Raw genomic sequence first — 21567 nt, 5'->3', positions numbered from 1 at the left:
CAGCTCACCTCCTCCTCCTGTACAATGACTGATAACACCTCTATATACAGTAGATAACACAGGATCCACCATTCACAATAGGTGATGTCACAGCTCACCTGCTCCCCCTCCTGTACAATGATTGATAACACCTCTATATACAGCAGGTGAAATAAGTATTGAACACGTCACCAATTTTCTAAGTAAATGTATTTCTAAATGTGGTATGGTAACAACCCATCCAATCCACACAGGCAAAGAAATAAAACCATAGATATATATAAATTACGTGTAATAATGAGAAATGACACAGGAAAACAGTATTGAACTCACTTGCTGAAATGTATTTAATTCTTCATACACAAACCTTTGTTGGTGATGAAGCTTCAAGACGCCTCCTGTATGGAGAAACTAGTCGCAGGCATTGCTCCGGTGTGATTTTGGCCCATTCTTCCACACACTCTTCACAACCTGAAGGTCCCGTGGTCTCCTTCTATGATCTCTGAGCTTTAGTTCCTTCCATACATTTTCTATTAGATTCAGGTCCGGTGATCGGCTCGGCCATTCTAGCAGCTTTATTTTCTTTCTCTGAAACCAATTGAGAGTTTCCTTGTCTATGTGTTTGGGATCATTGTCTTGCTGAAATGTCCACCCTCGTTTCATCTTCATCATCCTGGTAGACGGCAGCAGATTTTTATCAAGAATGTTTGGGTTCATTTGTCCATTCATCCTTCCTTCAATTGTGTGATGTTTTCCAGTGCCGAATGCTGAATAACAGCCCCACACCATGATGTTCCCACCTCCAAACTTCACTGTTGGTATGGTGTTTTGGGGGTGATATGCAGTGCCTTTTGGTCTCCAAATGTGGTGTGTATTATGGCATCCAAAGAGTTCAATTTTGGTCTCATCTGAACTGACTATATTCTCCCAGTATTTCCCAATATTAAATATTGTTGAGCCAACTGTAAACGTGCTTGAACATGCTTTTTGTCCAGCTATGGAGTCTTCCGGAGTGAATGTGCATGGAGGTTGAGTGCATTACTTATAGTTTTCTTTGAAACAATTGTACCTGCTGATTCCAGGTCTTTCTGTAGCTCCCCACAGGTGGCCCTTCACTCTTGGACAACTCTTCTAATAATTATTTTCACTCCTCTGTTTGAATCTTGCGGGGAGCACCTCGTCGTGGCTGGTTTATAGTGAAATTATGTTCTTTCCACTTCCGGATTATGGCCCCAACAGTGCTCACTTGAACCTTCCGTAGTTTGGAAAGTCTTCTGTAACCAATGCCATCAGTAACTTTTGCAACAATAAGGTTGTAAAGGTCTTGAGACAGCTCACTGGTTTTACCCATCATGAGATGTTTCTTGTGTGGCACCTTGGTAATGAGACACCTTTTTATAGGCCATCAGATGAACCAGTTTATATTATTTTTCACTAAGTGGCAGGATTACTTTATAATTACTGATAGATTTTAGCCAGTGTCAGGACTTTCTATGGGTTTTTGCACCTCTCTTTCTTCATGTGTTCAATACTTTTTTCTTGTGTCATTTCTCATTATTACACATAACTTAATTTACGGACATCTATACAGTCATGGCCAAAAGTATTGAGAATGAGACAAATAGTAATTTTTCCAAAGTTTACTGCTTCATTTTTTGTAATGGCAATTTGCATATACTCCTGAATGTCAAAGAGTGATCAGCTTAACAGCAATTACTGTACTTGCAAAGTCAATATTTGCCCAGAAAATGAACTTTAACCCCCAAAACACATTTCAACATCATTGCAGTCCTGCCTTAAAAGGAGCAGCTAACATCGTTTTAGTGATTGATCCATTAACACAGGTGTGGGTGTTGATGAGGACAGGGCTGGCGATCAATCAGTCATGATTAAGTAAGAATGACATCACTGGACACTTTAAAAGGAGGCTGGTTCTTGGTATCATTGTTTCTCTTCAGTTAACCATGGTTATCTCTAAAGAAACACGTGCAGCCATCATTGCACTGCACAAAAATGGCCTAACAGGGAAGAGTATCGCAGCTACAAAGATTGCACCTCAGTCAACAATCTATCGCATCATCAAGAACTTCAAGGAGAGAGCTTCCATTGTTGTCAAAAAGGCTCCAGGGTGCCCAAGAAAGACCAGCAAGCGCCAGGACCGTATCTTAAAACTGTTTCAGCTGCGGGATCGGACTACCAGCAGTGCCGAGCTTGCTCAGGAATGGCAGCAGGCTGGTGTGAGTGCTTCTGCAATCACTGTGAGGCGGAGACTCTTTGAGCAAGGGCTGGTTTCAAGGAGGGCAGCAAAGAAGCCACTTCTCTCCAGAAAAAACATCAGGGACCGACTGATATTCTGCAAAAGGTACAGGGAGTGGACTGCTGAGGACTGGGGCAAAGTCATTTTCTCTGATGAATCCCCTTTTCGATTGTTTGGGACATCTGGAAAACAGCTTATTCGGAGAAGAAGAGGTGAGCGCTACCACCAGTCTTGTCTCATGCCAACTGTAAAGCATCCTGAAACCATTCATGTGTGGGGTTGCTTCTCAGCCAAGGGAATCGGCTCACTCACAGTCTTGCCTAAAAACACAGCCATGAATAAAGAATGGTACCAGAATGTCCTCCAAGAGCAACTTCTCCCAACCGTCCAAGAGCAGTTTGGCGCCCAACAATGCCTTTTCCAGCATGATGGAGCACCTTGCCATAAAGCAAAGGTGATAACTAAATGGCTCATGGAACAAAACATAGAGATTTTGGGTCCATGGCCTGGAAACTCCCCAGATCTTAATCCCATTGAGAACTTGTGGTCAATCATCAAGAGACGGGTGGACAAACAAAAACCAACAAATTCTGGCAAAATGCAAGCATTGATTATGCAAGAATGGACTGCTATCAGTCAGGATTTGGTCCAAAAGTTGATTGAGAGCATGCCAGGGAGAATTACAGAGGTCTTGAAGAAGAAGGGGCAACACTGCAAATATTGACTTGCTGCATTAACTCATTATAACTGTCAATATAACCAATTGGTACTCATAATATGATTGCAATTATATTTCTGTATGTGATATAAACATCAGACAAACACTAATAAAAACCAGAGGCCAGCAGATCATGGGAAAATATAATTTTGGTGTCATTCTCAATACTTTTGGCCATGACTGTACATGTGGTCAAAATTGTTGGTACCCCTCGTTTAATGAAAGAAAAACCCACAATGGTCACAGAAATAACTTGAATCTGACAAAAGTAACAATAAATTAAAAATCTATGAAAATAAACAAATGAAAGTCAGACATTGCTTTTCAACCCTGCTTCCACAGATTTTACCTACAATTTTGACCACGTGTGTATGGTTTGATTAATTTACCTGTGTGAATTGCATGGGTTGTTACTGACATCTGGTGAGAATTTCATGTCAATAGCACCTTTAGAAATAGATTTACCTAAAAAATTGGTTCAATACTTATTTCATCCGCCGTATACAATAAATAACACAGGTTCCACCATTTACAATAGGTGATGTCATCACAGGTCACCGCCTCCACCTTTGCACACGCTCATTAGATGCTTCAATAAACAGATAGGCTCAAAGTCTGTTCATTGCTGCTAATGTACATGTTCATTTCCTGAAACAACAGGAAGTTAGAGTTTAAAAAAATCCCCAGTGGCCGGTGTGAGAATTGCAAGAGTTCTTTTTTCAATTTTTAATACAGATTGTGATATTGGGGGGAAAAATATTATTACCAATTCATTTAAAAATAAAGTAAATTTAACACAAAAATTAGATTCAAACAAAAGGTAAATTTCGAATGACACATTCCCTGTAATAATACAGGTGTCTCTTTATGTAGGAGAGGGGTCTTTGGGGCCCAAGAGGGCACAAGAATTATAGCTAACTCTGCAGTTGGTATAAATATGACTTATCGTCAGTGCAGTACGGGGGCGGCCAGGCGGAAAGCAGCTATTCCCTCTCACTCACTACACATCCTGCTCTCCCCCATGCAGCTCCCTTAATTTTCACATATTTGTACATTCTGCTGAATCCTTTATACTTTCGATTTATTTTGCTTTTTAAGGAAATTTCATCATACTTATTTTGGCAGATGAGACTGGCGGGTAAACATAGACGAGCAGGGTAAACTTCACTAGAGTACTGCCCCCTGGAGGAGCAAGCTGTAAATGCTATACATGGAATTATGAAATGACACTATACAAAGGCCAATATTACCAAAATTACTACTATACAAGGTCAACATAATACCGCTACACAATGTCTACCATTAAATAGTGAATACATAATATTATAACATGGCCATTACCTCTATATAACAAAACACACTATACAAAGACCAATAAGACCACCATACAGCTTCCATTACATAATGACTGAAATGCATTAAACTGTTACTAAAAAAAAAACTAAAAAAAAAAATATCTTATTAAAAACCCCCCACAAAAAAACAATATTACCACCGTACATTAATGCCTCCACTGTGCAACCTAGAAAGAAATAAGGCCCTGTGGGCTCTTTTGAAGGTTATAATGTCCCAAGTGCCCCCTTCAAGCATTACATACACTTGCGTGTCCACTTAAAGTAACAATGCCCCCTCCAAATTAATAATGCCCGAGTGCCCTAATCAAAACTAATAATGCCCCATTTAAAATAAATAATGTCTTCTGAGTTCCCAGACAGCTCAATACATACAGTCCCCTATATACTATATGAGGCCTCACAGTCCCCTATATACATTACTATGGCCCACACACCTCCCTTTATACTTCATGAGGCCTCACAGTCCCCTATATACAGTATAATGTCCCCACAACTATCTTATATACTCTTATATACATTACTATGGCCCCCACAGCTTCCTATATACAGTATGATGGCCCCCACAGCTCCCTATATACAATATGATGGTCCCTTCACAGCTCTCCTATATACAGCATGATGGCCCCCACAGCTCCCTATATACAATATGATGGTCCCTCCACAGGTCTCCTATATACAGCATGATGGCCCCCACAGCTCCCTATATACAGTATGATGGTCCCTCCACAACTCTCCTATATACAATATGATGGTCCTCACAGCTCACTATATACAGTATGATGGTCCCTCCACAGCTCTCCTATATACATTACTATGGCCCCCACAGCTCCCTATGTACAATATGATGGTCCCTCCACAGCTTCCTATATACAGTATGAGGGCCCCCACAGCTCCCTATATACAATATGATAGTCCCTTCACAGCTCTCCTATATACAGCATGATGGCCCCCACAGCTCCCTATATACAATATGATGGTCCCTCCACAGGTCTCCTATATACAGCATGATGGCCCCCACAGCTCCCTATATACAATATGATGGTCCCTCCACAGGTCTCCTATATACAGCATGATGGCCTCCACAGCTCCCTATATACAGTATGATGGTCCCTCCACAACTCTCCTATATACAATATGATGGCCCCCACAGCTCACTATATACAGTATGATGGTCCCTCCACAGCTCTCCTATATACATTACTATGGCCCCAACAGCTCCCTATGTACAATATGATGGTCCCTCCACAGCTTCCTATATACAGTATGATGGCCCCCACAGCTCCCTATATACAATATGATAGTCCCTTCACAGCTCTCCTATATACAGCATGATGGCCCCCACAGCTCCCTATATACAATATGATGGTCCCTCCACAGGTCTCCTATATACAGCATGATGGCCCCCACAGCTCCCTATATACAATATGATGGTCCCTCCACAGGTCTCCTATATACAGCATGATGGCCCCCACAGCTCCCTATATACAATATGATGGTCCCTCCACAGGTCTCCTATATACAGCATGATGGCCCCCACAGCTCCCTATATACAATATGATGGTCCCTTCACAGGTCTCCTATATACAGCATGATGGCCTCCACAGCTCCCTATATACAGTATGATGGTCCCTCCACAACTCTCCTATATACAGCATGATGGCCCCCACAGCTCACTATATACAGTATGATGGTCCCTCCACAGCTCTCCTATATACATTACTATTGCCCCCACAGCTCCCTATGTACAATATGATGGTCCCTCCACAGCTCTCCTATATACATTACTATGGCCCTCACAGCTCCCTATATACAGTATGATAGTTCCTCCACAGCTCTCCTGTATACATTACTATGGCCCCCAAAGCTCCCTATATACAGTATGATGGTCCCTCCACCGATCTCCTGTATACATTACTATGGCCCCCACAGCTTCCTATATACATTACTATGGCCCCCACAGCTCACTATATACAGTATGATGGTCCCTCCACAGCGCTCCTATATACATTACTATGGCCCCCACAGCTTCCTATATACAGTATGATGACCACCACAGCTCACTATATATAGTATTGTTACGGAGACCCTCTTTGTTTTAAGGAGAACTTTGGAATAGACAGCAAAGGGTCTTTACATTGCCAGTGAGATTCAAATTAAGATACTTCATCGATGAAGGAAGAGAGAGAGAATACATGTGACATTCATTGTCAGCAGGTAGAGTCTTCTGGTGTGGCAACAAAGACTCACCATATGTATTAGCTAGACAGAACAGAACTTCATTGTTACATATAACAGAACAGAAAACCCAAATAGACTTATAAGTAACAAACACATTTCCCTTGGCCCAACGTAAACCTTCTTGTCAAGGACTTCACAGGAAACAAGTATCTTAGTCAGACATTGCACAATGTAAAACCAGAAAACACTCAAGCAGACTTCAGACATAGCAAAAATATAAATAGTTTTTTCTAAATTAATAATGATATCTAGATATTAAAAAATTAAGCATAACAGTATGATGGTCCCCACAGGCCACTATATACATTATCAGGCCCCCCAGCGTACAATATGATGTCCCAACAGTTCGCTATATACATTATCAGGCCCCTACAAACCCCTATACAAAGCATGATGGGCGTCCAAAGCCTGCTATATACATTATGAGGCCTCCTGGAGCCCTGAATATACTAAATGATATTCGAAAAGCTCATAATATACATTATGAGGACCCCACAGCTCCCTTTATGCAATATGGCCCCCACGGCTCACTATATGAAGTATGATGATCCCCCACAGGCCACTATATACATTATCAGGCCCCCAGAACCCCCAATATACAATATGATATCCAATCAGCTCCCTATATACATTATGATGGCCCCACAGCCCCCCTATATGTTGTATGATGTCCCCACAGCCCCCTATATGTAGTATGAGAGGCCAATACAACCCGATAATATCAAAAACAATAAAGATCATATCTAATCCTGATACCCGACACTGCAGACTCTCTCTCGGCACTGCAGACTCTCTCTCGGCACTGCAGACTCTCTCTCGGCACTGCAGACTCTCTCTCGGCACTGCAGACTCTCTCTGCAGTTTCCTTTTCTGACATTGAATACGCTTGTCTGAATGAGTCCAATGGGTATGTTCGTTTACAATCGTTCCGTGCTCATGGAAGTGCGGTCAGCCTGTCTGAGCAGGCAGTTAAATGACCGCTGATCAGCTTGCACGTAGCCAAGCGGAGGTCATTTAACAGCTGTGATCTGCCAGTGCAAATGGACACTTAGGCACCAAGGTCCGGGCGCCCCTGCCACCTCTACACTTTTGGCCTCAGAATCAATACCAAATAAGTAAAGGGGGAGAAGGGGTGTGCAACTGCAGATTCCAGTTTTGTCATTCTGCAAGAGGGGAGAGGAGGGGGGTGCAGCTGCAGTTTCCAGGTTTGTCATGCCATGAGAGGGGAGAGGAGGGGGATGCAGCTCCAGTTTCCAGTTTTGTTATGCTGTGAGAGGGAAGAGGAGGGGGATGCAGCTGCAGTTTCCAATTTTGTAATGCTGTGAGAGGGGAGAGGAGGGGGATACATCAGCAGTTTCCAGTTTTGTCATAATGTGAGAGGGGAGAGGAGGGGGGATGCAGCTACAGTTTCCAGTTTTGTCATGGTGTGAGACAGGAGAGGAGGGGGGCGCAGCTGCAGTTTCCAGTTTTGTTATGCTGTGAGAGGGGAGAGGAGGGGGATGCAGCTGCAGTTTTCAGGTTTGGCATGATGTGAGAGGGGAAAGGAGGTGGATACAGCTGCAGTTTCCAGTTTTGTCATGCTGTGAGAGGGGAGAGGAGGGGGATGCAGCTGCAGTATCCAATTTTGTCATGCTGGGAGAGGAGGGGGATGCAGATGCAGTTTCCAGGTTTGTCATGCCATGAGAGGGGAGAGGAGGAGGATGCAGCTGCAGTTTCCAGTTTTGTCATTATGTGAGAGGGGGGAGAAGGGGGATGCAGCTGCAGTTTCCAGTTTTATCATGGTGTGAGAGAGGAGAGGAGGGGGATGCAGCTTCAGTTTCCAGTTTTGTCATGATGTGAGAGAGGAGAGAAGGGGGATGCAGCTACAGTTTCCAGTTTTGTCATGGTGTGAGAGAGGAGGGGGATGCAGCTGTAGTTTCCAGTTTTGTTATGCTGTGAAAGGGGAGAGAAGGGTGATGCAGCTACAGTTTCCAGTTTTGTCATGGTGTGAGAGAGGAGGAGGATACAGCTGCAGTTTCCAGTTTTGTCATATTTTGAGATGGGAGAGAAGGGGGATTCAACTGCAGTTTCCAGTTTTGTCATATTGTAACAGGAGAAAGAAGGGGGATGCAGCTGCAGTTTCCAGTTTTGTCATGGTTTGAGAGAGGAAAGGAGGGGGATGCAGCTGTAGTTTGCAGTTTTGTTATTCTGTGAGAGGGGAGAGGATGAGGATGCAGTTGCAGTTTCCAGTTTTGTCATGGTTTGAGAGAGGAGAGGGGGGGATGCAGATGTAGTTTCCAGATTTGTTATGCTGTGAGAGGGGAGATGAGGGTGATGCAGGGGCAGTTTCCAGTTTTGTCATGCTGTGAGAAGGGAGAGGAGGGAGATGTAGCTGCAGTTTCCAGTTTTGTCATCTTGTGAGAGGGAAGAGGAGGGAGAAGCAGCTGCAGTTTCCAGTTTTGTCATGATGTGAGAGGGGAGAGGAGGGGGATGCAGCTGCAGTATCCAATTTTGTCATGCTGGGAGAGGAGGGGGATGCAGATGCAGTTTCCAGGTTTGTCATGCCATGAGAGGGGAGAGGAGGAGGATGCAGCTGCAGTTTCCAGTTTTGTCATTATGTGAGAGGGGGGAGAAGGGGGATGCAGCTGCAGTTTCCAGTTTTATCATGGTGTGAGAGAGGAGAGGAGGGGGATGCAGCTGTAGTTTCCAGTTTTGTTATGCTGTGAGAGGGGAGAGAAGGGGGATGCAGCTTCAGTTTCCAGTTTTGTCATGATGTGAGAGAGGAGAGAAGGGGGATGCAGCTACAGTTTCCAGTTTTGTCATGGTGTGAGAGAGGAGGGGGATGCAGCTGTAGTTTCCAGTTTTGTTATGCTGTGAAAGGGGAGAGAAGGGTGATGCAGCTACAGTTTCCAGTTTTGTCATGGTGTGAGAGAGGAGGAGGATACAGCTGCAGTTTCCAGTTTTGTCATATTTTGAGATGGGAGAGAAGGGGGATTCAACTGCAGTTTCCAGTTTTGTCATATTGTAACAGGAGAAAGAAGGGGGATGCAGCTGCAGTTTCCAGTTTTGTCATGGTTTGAGAGAGGAAAGGAGGGGGATGCAGCTGTAGTTTGCAGTTTTGTTATTCTGTGAGAGGGGAGAGGATGAGGATGCAGTTGCAGTTTCCAGTTTTGTCATGGTTTGAGAGAGGAGAGGGGGGGGGATGCAGATGTAGTTTCCAGATTTGTTATGCTGTGAGAGGGGAGATGAGGGTGATGCAGGGGCAGTTTCCAGTTTTGTCACGCTGTGAGAAGGGAGAGGAGGGAGATGTAGCTGCAGTTTCCAGTTTTGTCATCTTGTGAGAGGGAAGAGGAGGGAGAAGCAGCTGCAGTTTCCAGTTTTGTCATCTTGTGAGAGGGAAGAGGAGGAGGAAGCAGCAGCGGTTTCCAGTTTTGTCATATTGTGAGAGGGTAGATGAGGGTGATGCAGGGGCAGTTTCCAGTTTTGTCATACTGTGAGAGGGGAGATAAGGGTGATGCAGAGGCAGTTTCCAGTTTTGCCATACTGTGAGAGGGGAGATGAGGGTGATGCAGGGTCAGTTTCTCACTCTGTGTTTGTCAGACTCTCATGCTGTGAGACAGAGCAGGAGGGGAAGACATTAAACTTTTACAATTCATCAGAGCACTGTCCTGCCTAGTAACATTGTCCTTTAGTAGGACGTCCTCAGAAAGAACTTTTGCCATTCCATTGATTTCTTTCCAGAAGTTAAAAGCAAACTGACAGATGAACCTAAATCGGGAGCAGAGATCAAGACAAGGTTGAATATAGAGGCCGACACAGCCAATGTACAGACCACAAAACTAGATAAAAGATTAAAGAAAAATAGCCATGACTATACTGGAATACACATATAAAACAGCTGGTGTCAAGGACAAGGTCAGGCACAGATAAGGTGCTGTGTGCTTGTGGTCACTGACATATAACGCAGCTGCTGACAGCTCATAACACTGCATTGTCTGTTAGATCCGGAAAAGTGCAAGCTGGAGTGTTGTCCTTCCACCGTGATTTACACTGCAGCTGCTCTTATTCAGATTAGCTTTATCTCAGCCTCTACAGACATAGCCTTGCAGACTTTTGCACTTTTCCTTGTGCACAGGAGAAAATGTTGATCACTCATTACTTTACGTAATTACTTACTAGTAATTGGCATTTATTACATCTTTGTGTGACGTTTTATGGGCTCTTCTCCCTGTGTGACTTTAATTAAATGGCATAATGAAGATATCACCTACAGAGCGATGTCAGGAGCAGAGGAATATAATGAGGCGGCACATTCTGCATCCATAGACATTAATATGGAGGCAGCCCCTCTACAGATATAATGGCTCCCGCTCTTCCGCGAAAAAATTTCTACAAGATTTTGGAGGCATCTGTGGGAATTTTTGCCTCTTCATCCAGAAGATCATTTGTGAGGTCAGACCCTGATGTTGGGGAGTCCGGGCTCACAATCTCCGTTATAGGTGTTGGATGGAGTTGACGTCATGTTCTTCCCACCAAACTCCCCCCAACCATGTCTATATGGGCGCAGTCATGCGGAATAGGAAAGGATCTTCCTCAAACTGTTCCCACAAAGCTGGAAGCTGCAATTATCCACAATGTCTTGTGCTCAAGGATTAAGTTTTCCCTTCACTGCAACTAATGGCCCAATGCCGACCCCTGATAACAACCCCATAGCATTATCCCTCCTCCACCAAACTGTACAGCAGGCACAATGCAGTCATAACGTTCTCATGGCCTTCACCAAACCCAGACTTGTCCATCACATAGAGAAGTGCGATCTGTCACTACACAGAACACATTTCCTCCAAAGTCCAGTAGTGGCGGCTTTACACCACTCCATCCGACTCTCGGCATTGTACTTGATTATGTAAGGCTGCATGCAGCTGCTCTGCCATGAAGTTCCTGGCGGGGGCGCAGTGTTTGTACTGATGTTAATACCAGAGGATCCTGCAGTTATGGAGTAAGCAGAGCGTTGGTGACTTTTCTGCTCCTTAGCACTCGGTGACCCCCCCGATCGGTAACATTACGGGGTCTCCACTTCGTGGCTGAGTTGCTGCGGTTCCTTCCATTTCTCAATAATATCACTCACAGGTGATGGGGAAAGATTTAGGAAGGAAGAAAAGTCCTGAATATAAGGCCGCAATATAAAATCTATGACACGGCCTCCATCTTCTAATGGCCTTTTGTCTCCAGGGGGTCCTTTGGTCCTCATAAACACCAAGACTGCTACCCCAACATCTAGGCCCCCTGGTTTGTTTACCTCAGAGGCCTCAAACCTCTATTACCGAGAACTATCATATATTGTCGTATTATGAGGAGACTTTGGAAGGACATTTGGTCTGGATGGGTCTCGCTGACGAGTGAGGAAAGCACAAGCTGCGGTATATTTATAACCTATGGATCCTATGTATGTCTCCTCTTCCATGAAGTGGTAATGGATTCCATGGTTTCCATATTTAGTCACTGACTGGTCTCTATGTATAGCATCAGTGGGACATCATAGTATACAGTATAATGATCATTTCTATATCATAGGCAGAAATTGAAGCTCCTGGGCCCCAATCCACAATCTGTAACTGGCCCCGTGTGCCTTGTGCCAGCTGGTGTCTATTGTATAAGGGGCACTATGGGGCCCACACGGGCACAGCTGCAAAACTATAATACACCAAACAGACCTACAGTCCATGCAGTAAAGTATCAGCTGTTCCTGCAGCTGTTCCAGTTGCTCATTCCTTTGACTTTACACGTCCAGCTTTACCCCATGCTGCTCCCTGAGACCCTCGCTATTCTAATCTGGTTCATGTACATAATTTCTTTTAACCACCGGTGTATAGATAACACAGGATCCATCATTCATAATAGGTGATGTCACAGCTCACCTCCCCCCCCCTCCTGTACAATGACTGATAACACCTCTATATACAGTAGATTACACAGAATCTTCCATTCACAATAGGTGATGTCACAGTTCACCTCCTCCTGTACAATGACTGATAACACCTCTATATACAGTAGATAACACAGGATCCACCATTCACAATAGGTGATGTCACAGCTCACCTCCTCCCCCCCTCCTGTACAATGACTGATAACACCTCTATATACAGTAGATTACACAGAATCCTCCATTCACAATAGGTGATGTCACAAGTCACCTCCTCCTCCTGTACAATGACTGATAACACCTCTATATACAGTAGATTACACAGAATCCTCCATTCACAATAGGTGATGTCACAGCTCACCTCCTCCCCCTCCTGTACAATGACTGATAACACCTCTATATACAGTAGATAACACAGGATCCATCATTCACAAAAGGTTATGTCACAGCTCACCTCCTCTTCCTCCTCCTGTACAGTGACTGATAACACTTCTATATACAGTAGATAACACAGGATCCATTATTCACAATAGGTGATGTCACAGGTCACCTCCTCCTCTTCCTGTATAATGATTGATAACACCTCTATATACAGTAGATAACACAGAATCCATTATTCACAATAGGTGATGTCACAGCTCACCTCCTCCTCCTCCTGTACAATGACTGATAACACCTCTATATACAGTAGATAACACATGATCCATAATTCACAATAGGTGATGTCACAGCTCACCTCCTCCTCCTCCTGTATAATGATTGCTAACACCTCTATATACAGTAGATAACACAGGATCCATAATTCACAATAGGTAATGTCACAGTTCACCTCCTCCTCCTCATGTATAATCACTGATAACACCTCTATATACAGTAGATAACACAGGGGACCCACCATTCACAATAGGTGATATCACAGCTCACCTCCTCCTCCTGTGCAATGACTGATAACACCTCTATATACAGTAGATAACACAGGATCCACCATTCACAATAGGTGATGTCACAGCTCACCTCCTCCTCCTGTACAATGACTGATAGCACCTCTATATACAGTAGATAACACAGGATCCACCATTCGCAATAGGTGATGTCACAGCTCACCTCCTTCTCCTCCTGTACAATGACTGATAACACCTCTATATACAGTAGATAACACATGATCCATAATTCACAATAGGTGATGTCACAGATCACCTCCTTCTCCTACTGTACAATGACTGATAACACCTCTATATACAGTAGATAACACAGGATCCATAATTCACAATAGGTGATGTCACAGCTCACCTCCTCCTCCTCCTGTATAATGATTGCTAACACCTCTATATACAGTAGATAACACAGGATCCATAATTCACAATAGGTGATGTCACAGCTCACCTCCTCCTCCTCCTGTATAATGATTGCTAACACCTCTATATACAGTAGATAACACAGGATCCACCATTCACAATAGGTGATGTCACAGCTCACCTCCTCCTCCTGTGCAATGACTGATAACACCTCTATATACAGTAGATAACACAGGATCCACCATTCAAAATAGGTGATGTCACAGCTCACCTCCTACTCCTGTACAATGACTGATAGCACCTCTATATACAGTAGATAACACAGGATCCACCATTCGCAATAGGTGATGTCACAGCTCACCTCCTCCTCCTCCTGTACAATGACTGATAACTCCTCTATATACAGTAGATAACACAGGATCCACCATTCACAATAGATGATGTCACAGCTCACCTTCTCCTCCTCCTGTACAGTGACCGATAACACCTCTATATACAGTAGATAACACAGAATCCACCACAATTAAGCAACCTCTTATGTAACCAAAAATCCTATAAGAAGATGGGTCTTGAGTCTTGACCATACCAAAAGAAATTCTGGTGTGAACGTCTTTGTGTCCCGATCGAAGACCCGGGTATTCCGATGTCTATTTGTGCCATCAGCGGAGAGTTAGGTCCATATTTAAGACCCTTTATGACTATGATTTTACATAGAGGTCATTTTCATACTTTCTTTTATGTTTTATTTTTTCTAGGCCTTCGGACAGTCCTTCACCGTCCACCGCAAAGTTGCAGAAGATGGCGAGACCCGGGAGGAGACTTTACTGCAGGAGTCTGCCACCAAGGAGGAGTATTATCTGGGTAGAATACTGGAAATGCAGAACGACGTGAGGCAGAGCAGGGCTGTGATCACCAACGTACAAGGAGAGAACGAGCGTCTCAACGTCCTGGTCCAGGACTTAAAGGAGGTAGCCCACCATTGTGAATACCCTTGTTGGTGTCCTGTAGAATCCTAAAGTGAAAGTCCACCATTCGGGAAGGACTAGATGGCGCGACGATGCTTTGCCCACTTACGGCTGGCCAATAGTCATACCATTGTGAAACATTATTGGCCTTCGTGGTGGGCGAAGTTTAAGCCCGTCTTGCCCTACCCTTAAATTTTATCTTCCCTGCTCATCCGTCTCCCCTGAGGTGGCATACACTGACAGGCGAAACTGCTCCTTTTCACAGCCAGCATGAATCATGCCTTCACTGCGGGTAACGACTGAGTGGGAAACAAGTGATATGGGTGATGTAAGGGCTGGGTACAAAACCCTTAAATTTTATCGTCTCTCCTGAGGTGGCATACATTGACAGGTGAAACTGCTCCTTTTCACAGCTGGCATGAATCATGCCTTCACTGCGGGTAACGACTGAGTGGGAAACAAGTGATGTAAGGGGTGGGTACAAAACCCATAATGTTTTAGCTTCTCTGCTCATCTGTTTCACCTGAGGTGGCATACACTGACAGGTGAAACTGCTCCTTTTCACAGCCAGCATGAATCACGCCTTCACTGTGGGTAATGACTGAGTGGGAAACAAGTAATATGGGGGGTGTAAGGGGTGGGTACAAAACCCATAATGTTTTAGATTCCCTGCTCATCTGTTTCCCCTGAGGTGGCATACACTGACAGGTGAAACTGCTCCTTTTCACAGCCAGCATGAATCACGCCTTCACTGTGGGTAATGACTGAGTGGGAAACAAGTAATATGGAGGGTGTAAGAGGTGGGTACAAAACCCATAATGTTTTAGCTTCCCTGCTCATCTGTTTCCCCTGAGGTGGCATACACTAACAGGCGAAACAGCCTTTTTCACAGCCGGCATGAATCACACCTTCACTGTGGGTAATGATTGAGTGGGAAACAAGTGATATGGAGGGTGTAAGGGGTGGGTACAAAACCACAGTTGCATTCTGGGAACCGTAGCTTGAGGATGAATTTAGGACTGTCTACACCCCTCAAAAACGGAAGTTCAAAATGCAAAAAAGCTACGCATTCGGGGAGATTCAGAATTAAAATACCTAAAAAATAAAGCAAAGGGTATTAATTAATTTTTATTTTATAAATCTACACCGGTGGAGTTTTTAAGGAATTTATGTCACCCCTTTAAAATGATAAAATTCTGGCTGCCTGCTGTCACCACTAGAGGGAACACAGCAACTTACTTTGTACTGTTAATCTGAATAATAAGCTGTGTACAGTAAGCTCCCCCTAGTGGTGGTAAGCGGAAGCCAAAATTATACCACGTAAATGGGTAGTCTTGTAAATGCAAACCTTTTCCATGTGTTCTATAAGGGTATATCAGAGTAAGCGCACGGTACGCTGTCAGGATTTTCCGATGCTGGAGGCCAAAAGGGGCAGTGATATGACAGAAAGTATGCGATTTGCATACATACTGTCACATGCCAACTAGACGTGTGTGGCCTCCCTCAATTCACTTGTAATGTGCAAGACCAAGCACATCTAACTGGAATATGGCCGGCAACGGTGAATCCGCCGGCAACAGAGGATTCTGAAAGCATGTGGTGCTCATGCTGCGATGATTCAAAAGCATACATGATGTTACGTACAGACTAGACATGGGCAGCCTTGCTCAACTCACTTGTATTGAGAGAGGCCGAGTACTTCTAGTCGGAATGTGGCTTGCACCGTAGAATCCTGAAAATTTCCTGGCACTGGATAATCCTAACAGCGTGTGGTTCGCACACTGTGAGGATTCAACAGCATACATGATATCACATGCAGACTAGACGTGTGTGGCCTTGCTCAATTCACTTGTATTGAGCGACACTGAGCACGTGTAGTCAGAATGTGGCCTCCACCCTAGAATCCTGAGAAATTGCCGGCCTCAGAGAATCCTGACAACGTGTGGTGAGCATGCTGCGAGGATTCAACAGCATACATGATGTCACGTGCAGAGTAGACATGCTCGGCCTTGCTCACTTCACTTGTATTGAGCGAGGCCGAGAACATCTAGTCGGAATGTGGCCTCCACCGTAGAATCCTGAGAATTTGCCAGCACTGTAGAATCCTGACAACATTGTGGGGCAGAGAATGTCTAGTCGGAATGTGGCCGGCACAGTAAAATCCTAAGAATTTGCCAGCACCGTAGAATCCTGACAACATGTGGGGCAGAGAACGTCTAGTCAGAATGTGGCCGGCACAGTAGAATCCTGAGAATTTGCCAGCACCGTAGAATCCTGACAACGCGTGGGGCAGAGAACGTCTAGACGGAATGTGGCCGGCCCAGTAGAATCCTGAGAATTTGTCAGCACCGTAAAATCCTGACAACATGTGGGGCAGAAAACGTCTAGTCGGAATGTGGCTGGCACAGTAGAATCCTGAGAATTTGCCAGCACCGTAGAATCCTGACAACACGTGGGGCAGAGAACGTCTAGTCGGAATGTGGCCGGCACAGTAGAATCCTGACAACACGTGGGGCAGAGAACGTCTAGTCGGAATGTGGTCGGCACAGTAGAATCCTGAGAATTTGCCTGCACCGTAGAATCCTGACAACATGTAGGGAAGAGAATGTCTAGTCGGAATGTGGCCAGCACAGTAGAATCCCGACAACATGTATGGAAGAGAATGTCTAGTCGGAATGTGGCCGGTACAGTAGAATCCTGAGAATTTGCCTGCACCGTGGAATCCTGACAACATGTGGGGCAGAGAACGTCTAGTCGTAATGTGGCCGGCACAGTAGAATCCTGAGAATTTGCCAGCACCGTAGAATCCTGACAACATGTGGTGCGCACACCTCGAGGATTCGAAATCTGCAGTTACATTAAGTGACTGCAGACTTTCATCTCAAAATTTGGACAACCCTATCATAAAAGACTCTCTTATAACACCACCCTGTGTCTTTGATTGCTCTCCTGACCTGATGAATTAATAAGCAGTTTTTGGAGATTTTTGTCTTCCACTCCTTCTTTTGAACTGAAGAAGGGAAGAGCTTCTATTCTGAACAGAAAGATCAGTCCTAGGCCCCCGTACACATTTGACTAATGTCGATATCGTCAGGTTCTGACAATGGTCTAGCGTATATATGGGGGCGCCGGCCGACTAACAGTAGGGAGAGATGTCGATCACGCATGTCCGATTTCAGACTACCACCAATCGCATTGTTCTCCCTGAGATAATCCGCCGCCAACATGTCCGTCGGTGGCTTTCTCATAGAGAACACAGAATGTATGTATGGGAGAGATGTGATCCAGAGATAGGATTATCTGCCTTACAGGTAGGACCACAATGCATAGGATAAATTGCCATTTTAAACCACCTCATAATAGTTTGGGTTGCCGTTGATTTAAAAAAAACAGCGCCACTCATAGGCTGTGTGTGGTACTGCAGTATTCATGTGAATAGGGCTAAACTCATTCCTTTATACTATATATACAGCTATGATCTACAAGTTATATAATGGTGTAAAATAAAATGAAGAATGTGAATAATTAGGAAAAAAAATGATAAAATCCTAAAATGCAAGTGACAGTGAGGTTATATATTAACTGAGCGCAAACAAGAAAAAAGCAGATAAAATGTCAAAATGACCCGAAGTGGAGACAGCGAGTGAACGGTGATAAATAAGAGAGTGATGACCCTAAAAATGTGAGGGGAGGCCATGTGCTCTTATCTTTCCCCTCTCCCGTTTGTTAGACTTTTACTCTTGCAGACTAGATCTGACCTTCATTTAAATGGCTGGCATGTAATACCGTGTTTCTCCTGTAGTGGCCGCTGTAGGGAACATGTGCGGCTGGCAGCAACTTCACCAGGCAATCACACCTGATCGCCAGGAATCTTTGAAGCCATACCTGTGTCTGGCCAATCCAGGATATAAATCTAAGAAGTTGACCCTGATTATCACTAGAATCCCGGTCCTCATTGTTCTGTTCCAATGTAGATAAGTGACAACTTGTGTTTCTGGGAACACCCTTTTAAGGAGTTAAAAGGTCACAATTGTTTCAGCAAACTTTTCTTGAAGGAAATGTATCATCAAAAAATGACCTTTTCTTGAAATCAATTTTTTTGAAAAATGTTTAAAAAAATTGTGCTCTTGTTTTTTTTTTTTTTTTTCCATATCATTATTTATATAGAAAAAAAAATCAGAAATATTGCAATATTCACAATAGCCACTAGACTCACACTTGTTGTTTTGTACAGAAGACTTTTCAGCACTTTCATTATCATCAAAAACCTAGAAAAGGACACATCAAATTGGCGTTTCGCCAATGCTTTGTCAAAGATCTTTGACACAGCTCACCTCCTCCTCCTCCTGTACAATGACTGATAACACCTCTATATACAGTAGATAACACAGGATCCACCATTCACAACAGGTGATATCACAGCTCACCTCCTCCTCCTCCTGTACAATGACTGATAACACCTCTATATACAGTAGATAACACAGGATCCACCATTCACAATAGGTGATATCACAGCTCACCTCCCCCCCCCCTGTACAATGACTGATAACACCTCTATATACAGTAGATAACACAGGATCCACCATTCACAATAGGTGATATCACAGCTCACCTCCCCCCCCCTGTACAATGACTGATAACACCTCTATATACAGTAGATAACGCGGGATCCACCATTCACAATAGGTGATATCACAGCTCACCTCCTCGCCCTCCTGTACAATGACTGATAACACCTCTATATACAGTAGATAACACAGGATGCACCATTCACAATAGGTGATGTCACAGCTCACCTCCTCCTCCTCCAGTACAATGACTGATAACACCTCTATATACAGTAGATAACACAGGATGCACCATTCACAATAGATGATGTCACAGCTCACCTCCTCCTCCTGTACAATGACTGATAACACCTCTATAAGCAGTACATAAAACAGGATCCACTATTCACAATAGGTGATGTCACAGCTCACCTCCTCCTCCTATACAATAACTGATAACACCTCTATATATAGTAGATAACACAGGATCCACCATTCACAATAGGTGATGTCACAGCTCACCTCCTCCTCCTGTACAATGACTGATAACACCTCTATATACAGTAGATAACACAGGATCCACCATTCACAATAGGTGATGTCACAGCTCACCTCCTCCTCCTGTACAATGACTGATAACACCTCTATATACAGTAGATAACACAGGATCCACCATTCACAATAGGTGATGTCACAGCTCACCTCCTCCTCCTGTACAATGACTGATAACACCTCTATATACAGTAGATAACACAGGATCCACCATTCACAATAGGTGATGTCACAGCTCACCTCCTCCTCCTGTACAATGACTGATAACACCTCTATTTACAGTAGGTAGCACAGGATCCACCATTTACAATAAGTGATATCACAGCTCACCTCCCTACCCCTGTACAATGACTGATAACACCTCTATATACAGTAGATAATGCGGGATCCACCATTCGCAACAGGTGATATCACAGCTCACCTCCTCCTCCTGTACAATGACTGATAACACCTCTATATACAGTAGATAACACAGGATGCACCATTCACAATAGGTGATGTCACAGCTCACCTCCTCCTCCTGTACAATGACTGATAACACCTCTATATACAGCAGATAACACAGGATCCACCATTCACAATAGGTGATGTCACAGCTCACCTCCTCCTCCTCCTGTACAATGACTGATAACACCTCTATATACAGTAGATAACACAGGATCCAACATTTACAATAGGTGATGTCACAGCTCACCTCCTCCTGTACAATGACTGATAACACCTCTATATACAATAGATAACACAGGATCCACCATTTACAATAGGTGATATCACAGCTCACCTCCTCCTCCTGTACAATGACTGATAACACATCTATATACAGTAGATAACACAGGATCCACCATTCACTATAGGTGATGTCACAGCTCACCTCCTCCTCCTCCAATATTTCATTTTATGGTGACACATTACTTTTTATAGTACAATTGAGTATAAAAAATTATGTAAATATACTTCTTGAGACACTTTTCCCCCTGAACTTATTATTTCCTATGAAAATCAGCTATTAATGTATTGGTCAAAGCAAGACTAACTGCTAGTGTACTGAGGGATCAGATTACAGCTGCCTATTGATTTTAGGTGGAGGGAGGAGCAAAAAGGAAAAGACCGGGAGACACAGACAGATAGGGCTAGAGGTTTCTAGTAAGTGTTTAGCTCACCCAGTGCTGGATTCACAGCTAACTGCTCAGTACTACTTGACAACGTATTACATTCTGCTGCTACTTCTGTATACATAGAGATGGGAGAGACAGTAGACTTGTGCCTTCATGTCAGACAGTCAAGATAAGAATGCACTATCACTATATGAAGACTAATATAAAAAGTAATGCCGCCATACAATGATCCTACAATAGTGAAGTCTGTATAGTAGGATTACACTGCAGACTACACAATAAAATACAGCGACATCTTTCGTTCTCTTACATTTTTCATCTCCACCCAGGTCAGACCCCCATGATGACTTCTCCTGACCACTGCTGAGCTCGCTGCCAGTCGATCCCCATCATAGCAACACAAATGAATTCAGGGTTCAGACTAGGACCTAAAATTAATTTAAAGAGGTTTTCTCATCTTCTGTCTTCAGGAGCACCCCGCTCCCCTGCCTCCTGTCTTCCTTTTTGCCGGGAGAGAGTTGCGCTCCTGAAGATGGACAGTTCAGTGAATAAGTATTTTTCCATGCATCTAATAGATAAAGGCCATCTCAGCTCACTCCTTGTGTTACTGATCCCCAATTCTGCCTGTTCTCCCCTGACTGCAG

The 21567-nt window shown here is 44.0% G+C and overlaps 1 protein-coding gene across 9 annotated transcripts in view; it reads left to right on the top strand.

The window, feature by feature from the left end:
* The window catches only part of BICD1 (BICD cargo adaptor 1), a 296972-nt gene that overhangs the window by 73023 nt on the left and 202382 nt on the right, over positions 1–21567 (top strand). For all 9 annotated transcript variants that reach the window (XM_073650094.1, XM_073650100.1, XM_073650093.1 and 6 more), the window contains exon 2: positions 14500–14712. In XM_073650094.1, coding sequence (XP_073506195.1) covers positions 14500–14712 — 213 coding nt within the window. The remainder of the gene's footprint in view (positions 1–14499; positions 14713–21567) is intronic.

Source organism: Phyllobates terribilis, unplaced genomic scaffold (genome assembly GCF_046119375.1).
Source record: "Phyllobates terribilis strain yellow unplaced genomic scaffold, ASM4611937v1 Scaffold_10__3_contigs__length_209671492, whole genome shotgun sequence".
NCBI lineage: Eukaryota > Metazoa > Chordata > Amphibia > Anura > Dendrobatidae > Phyllobates > Phyllobates terribilis.
The sequence above is the reverse complement of the archived record's forward strand: the minus strand, read 5'-3'. Positions and strand labels throughout refer to the sequence as shown.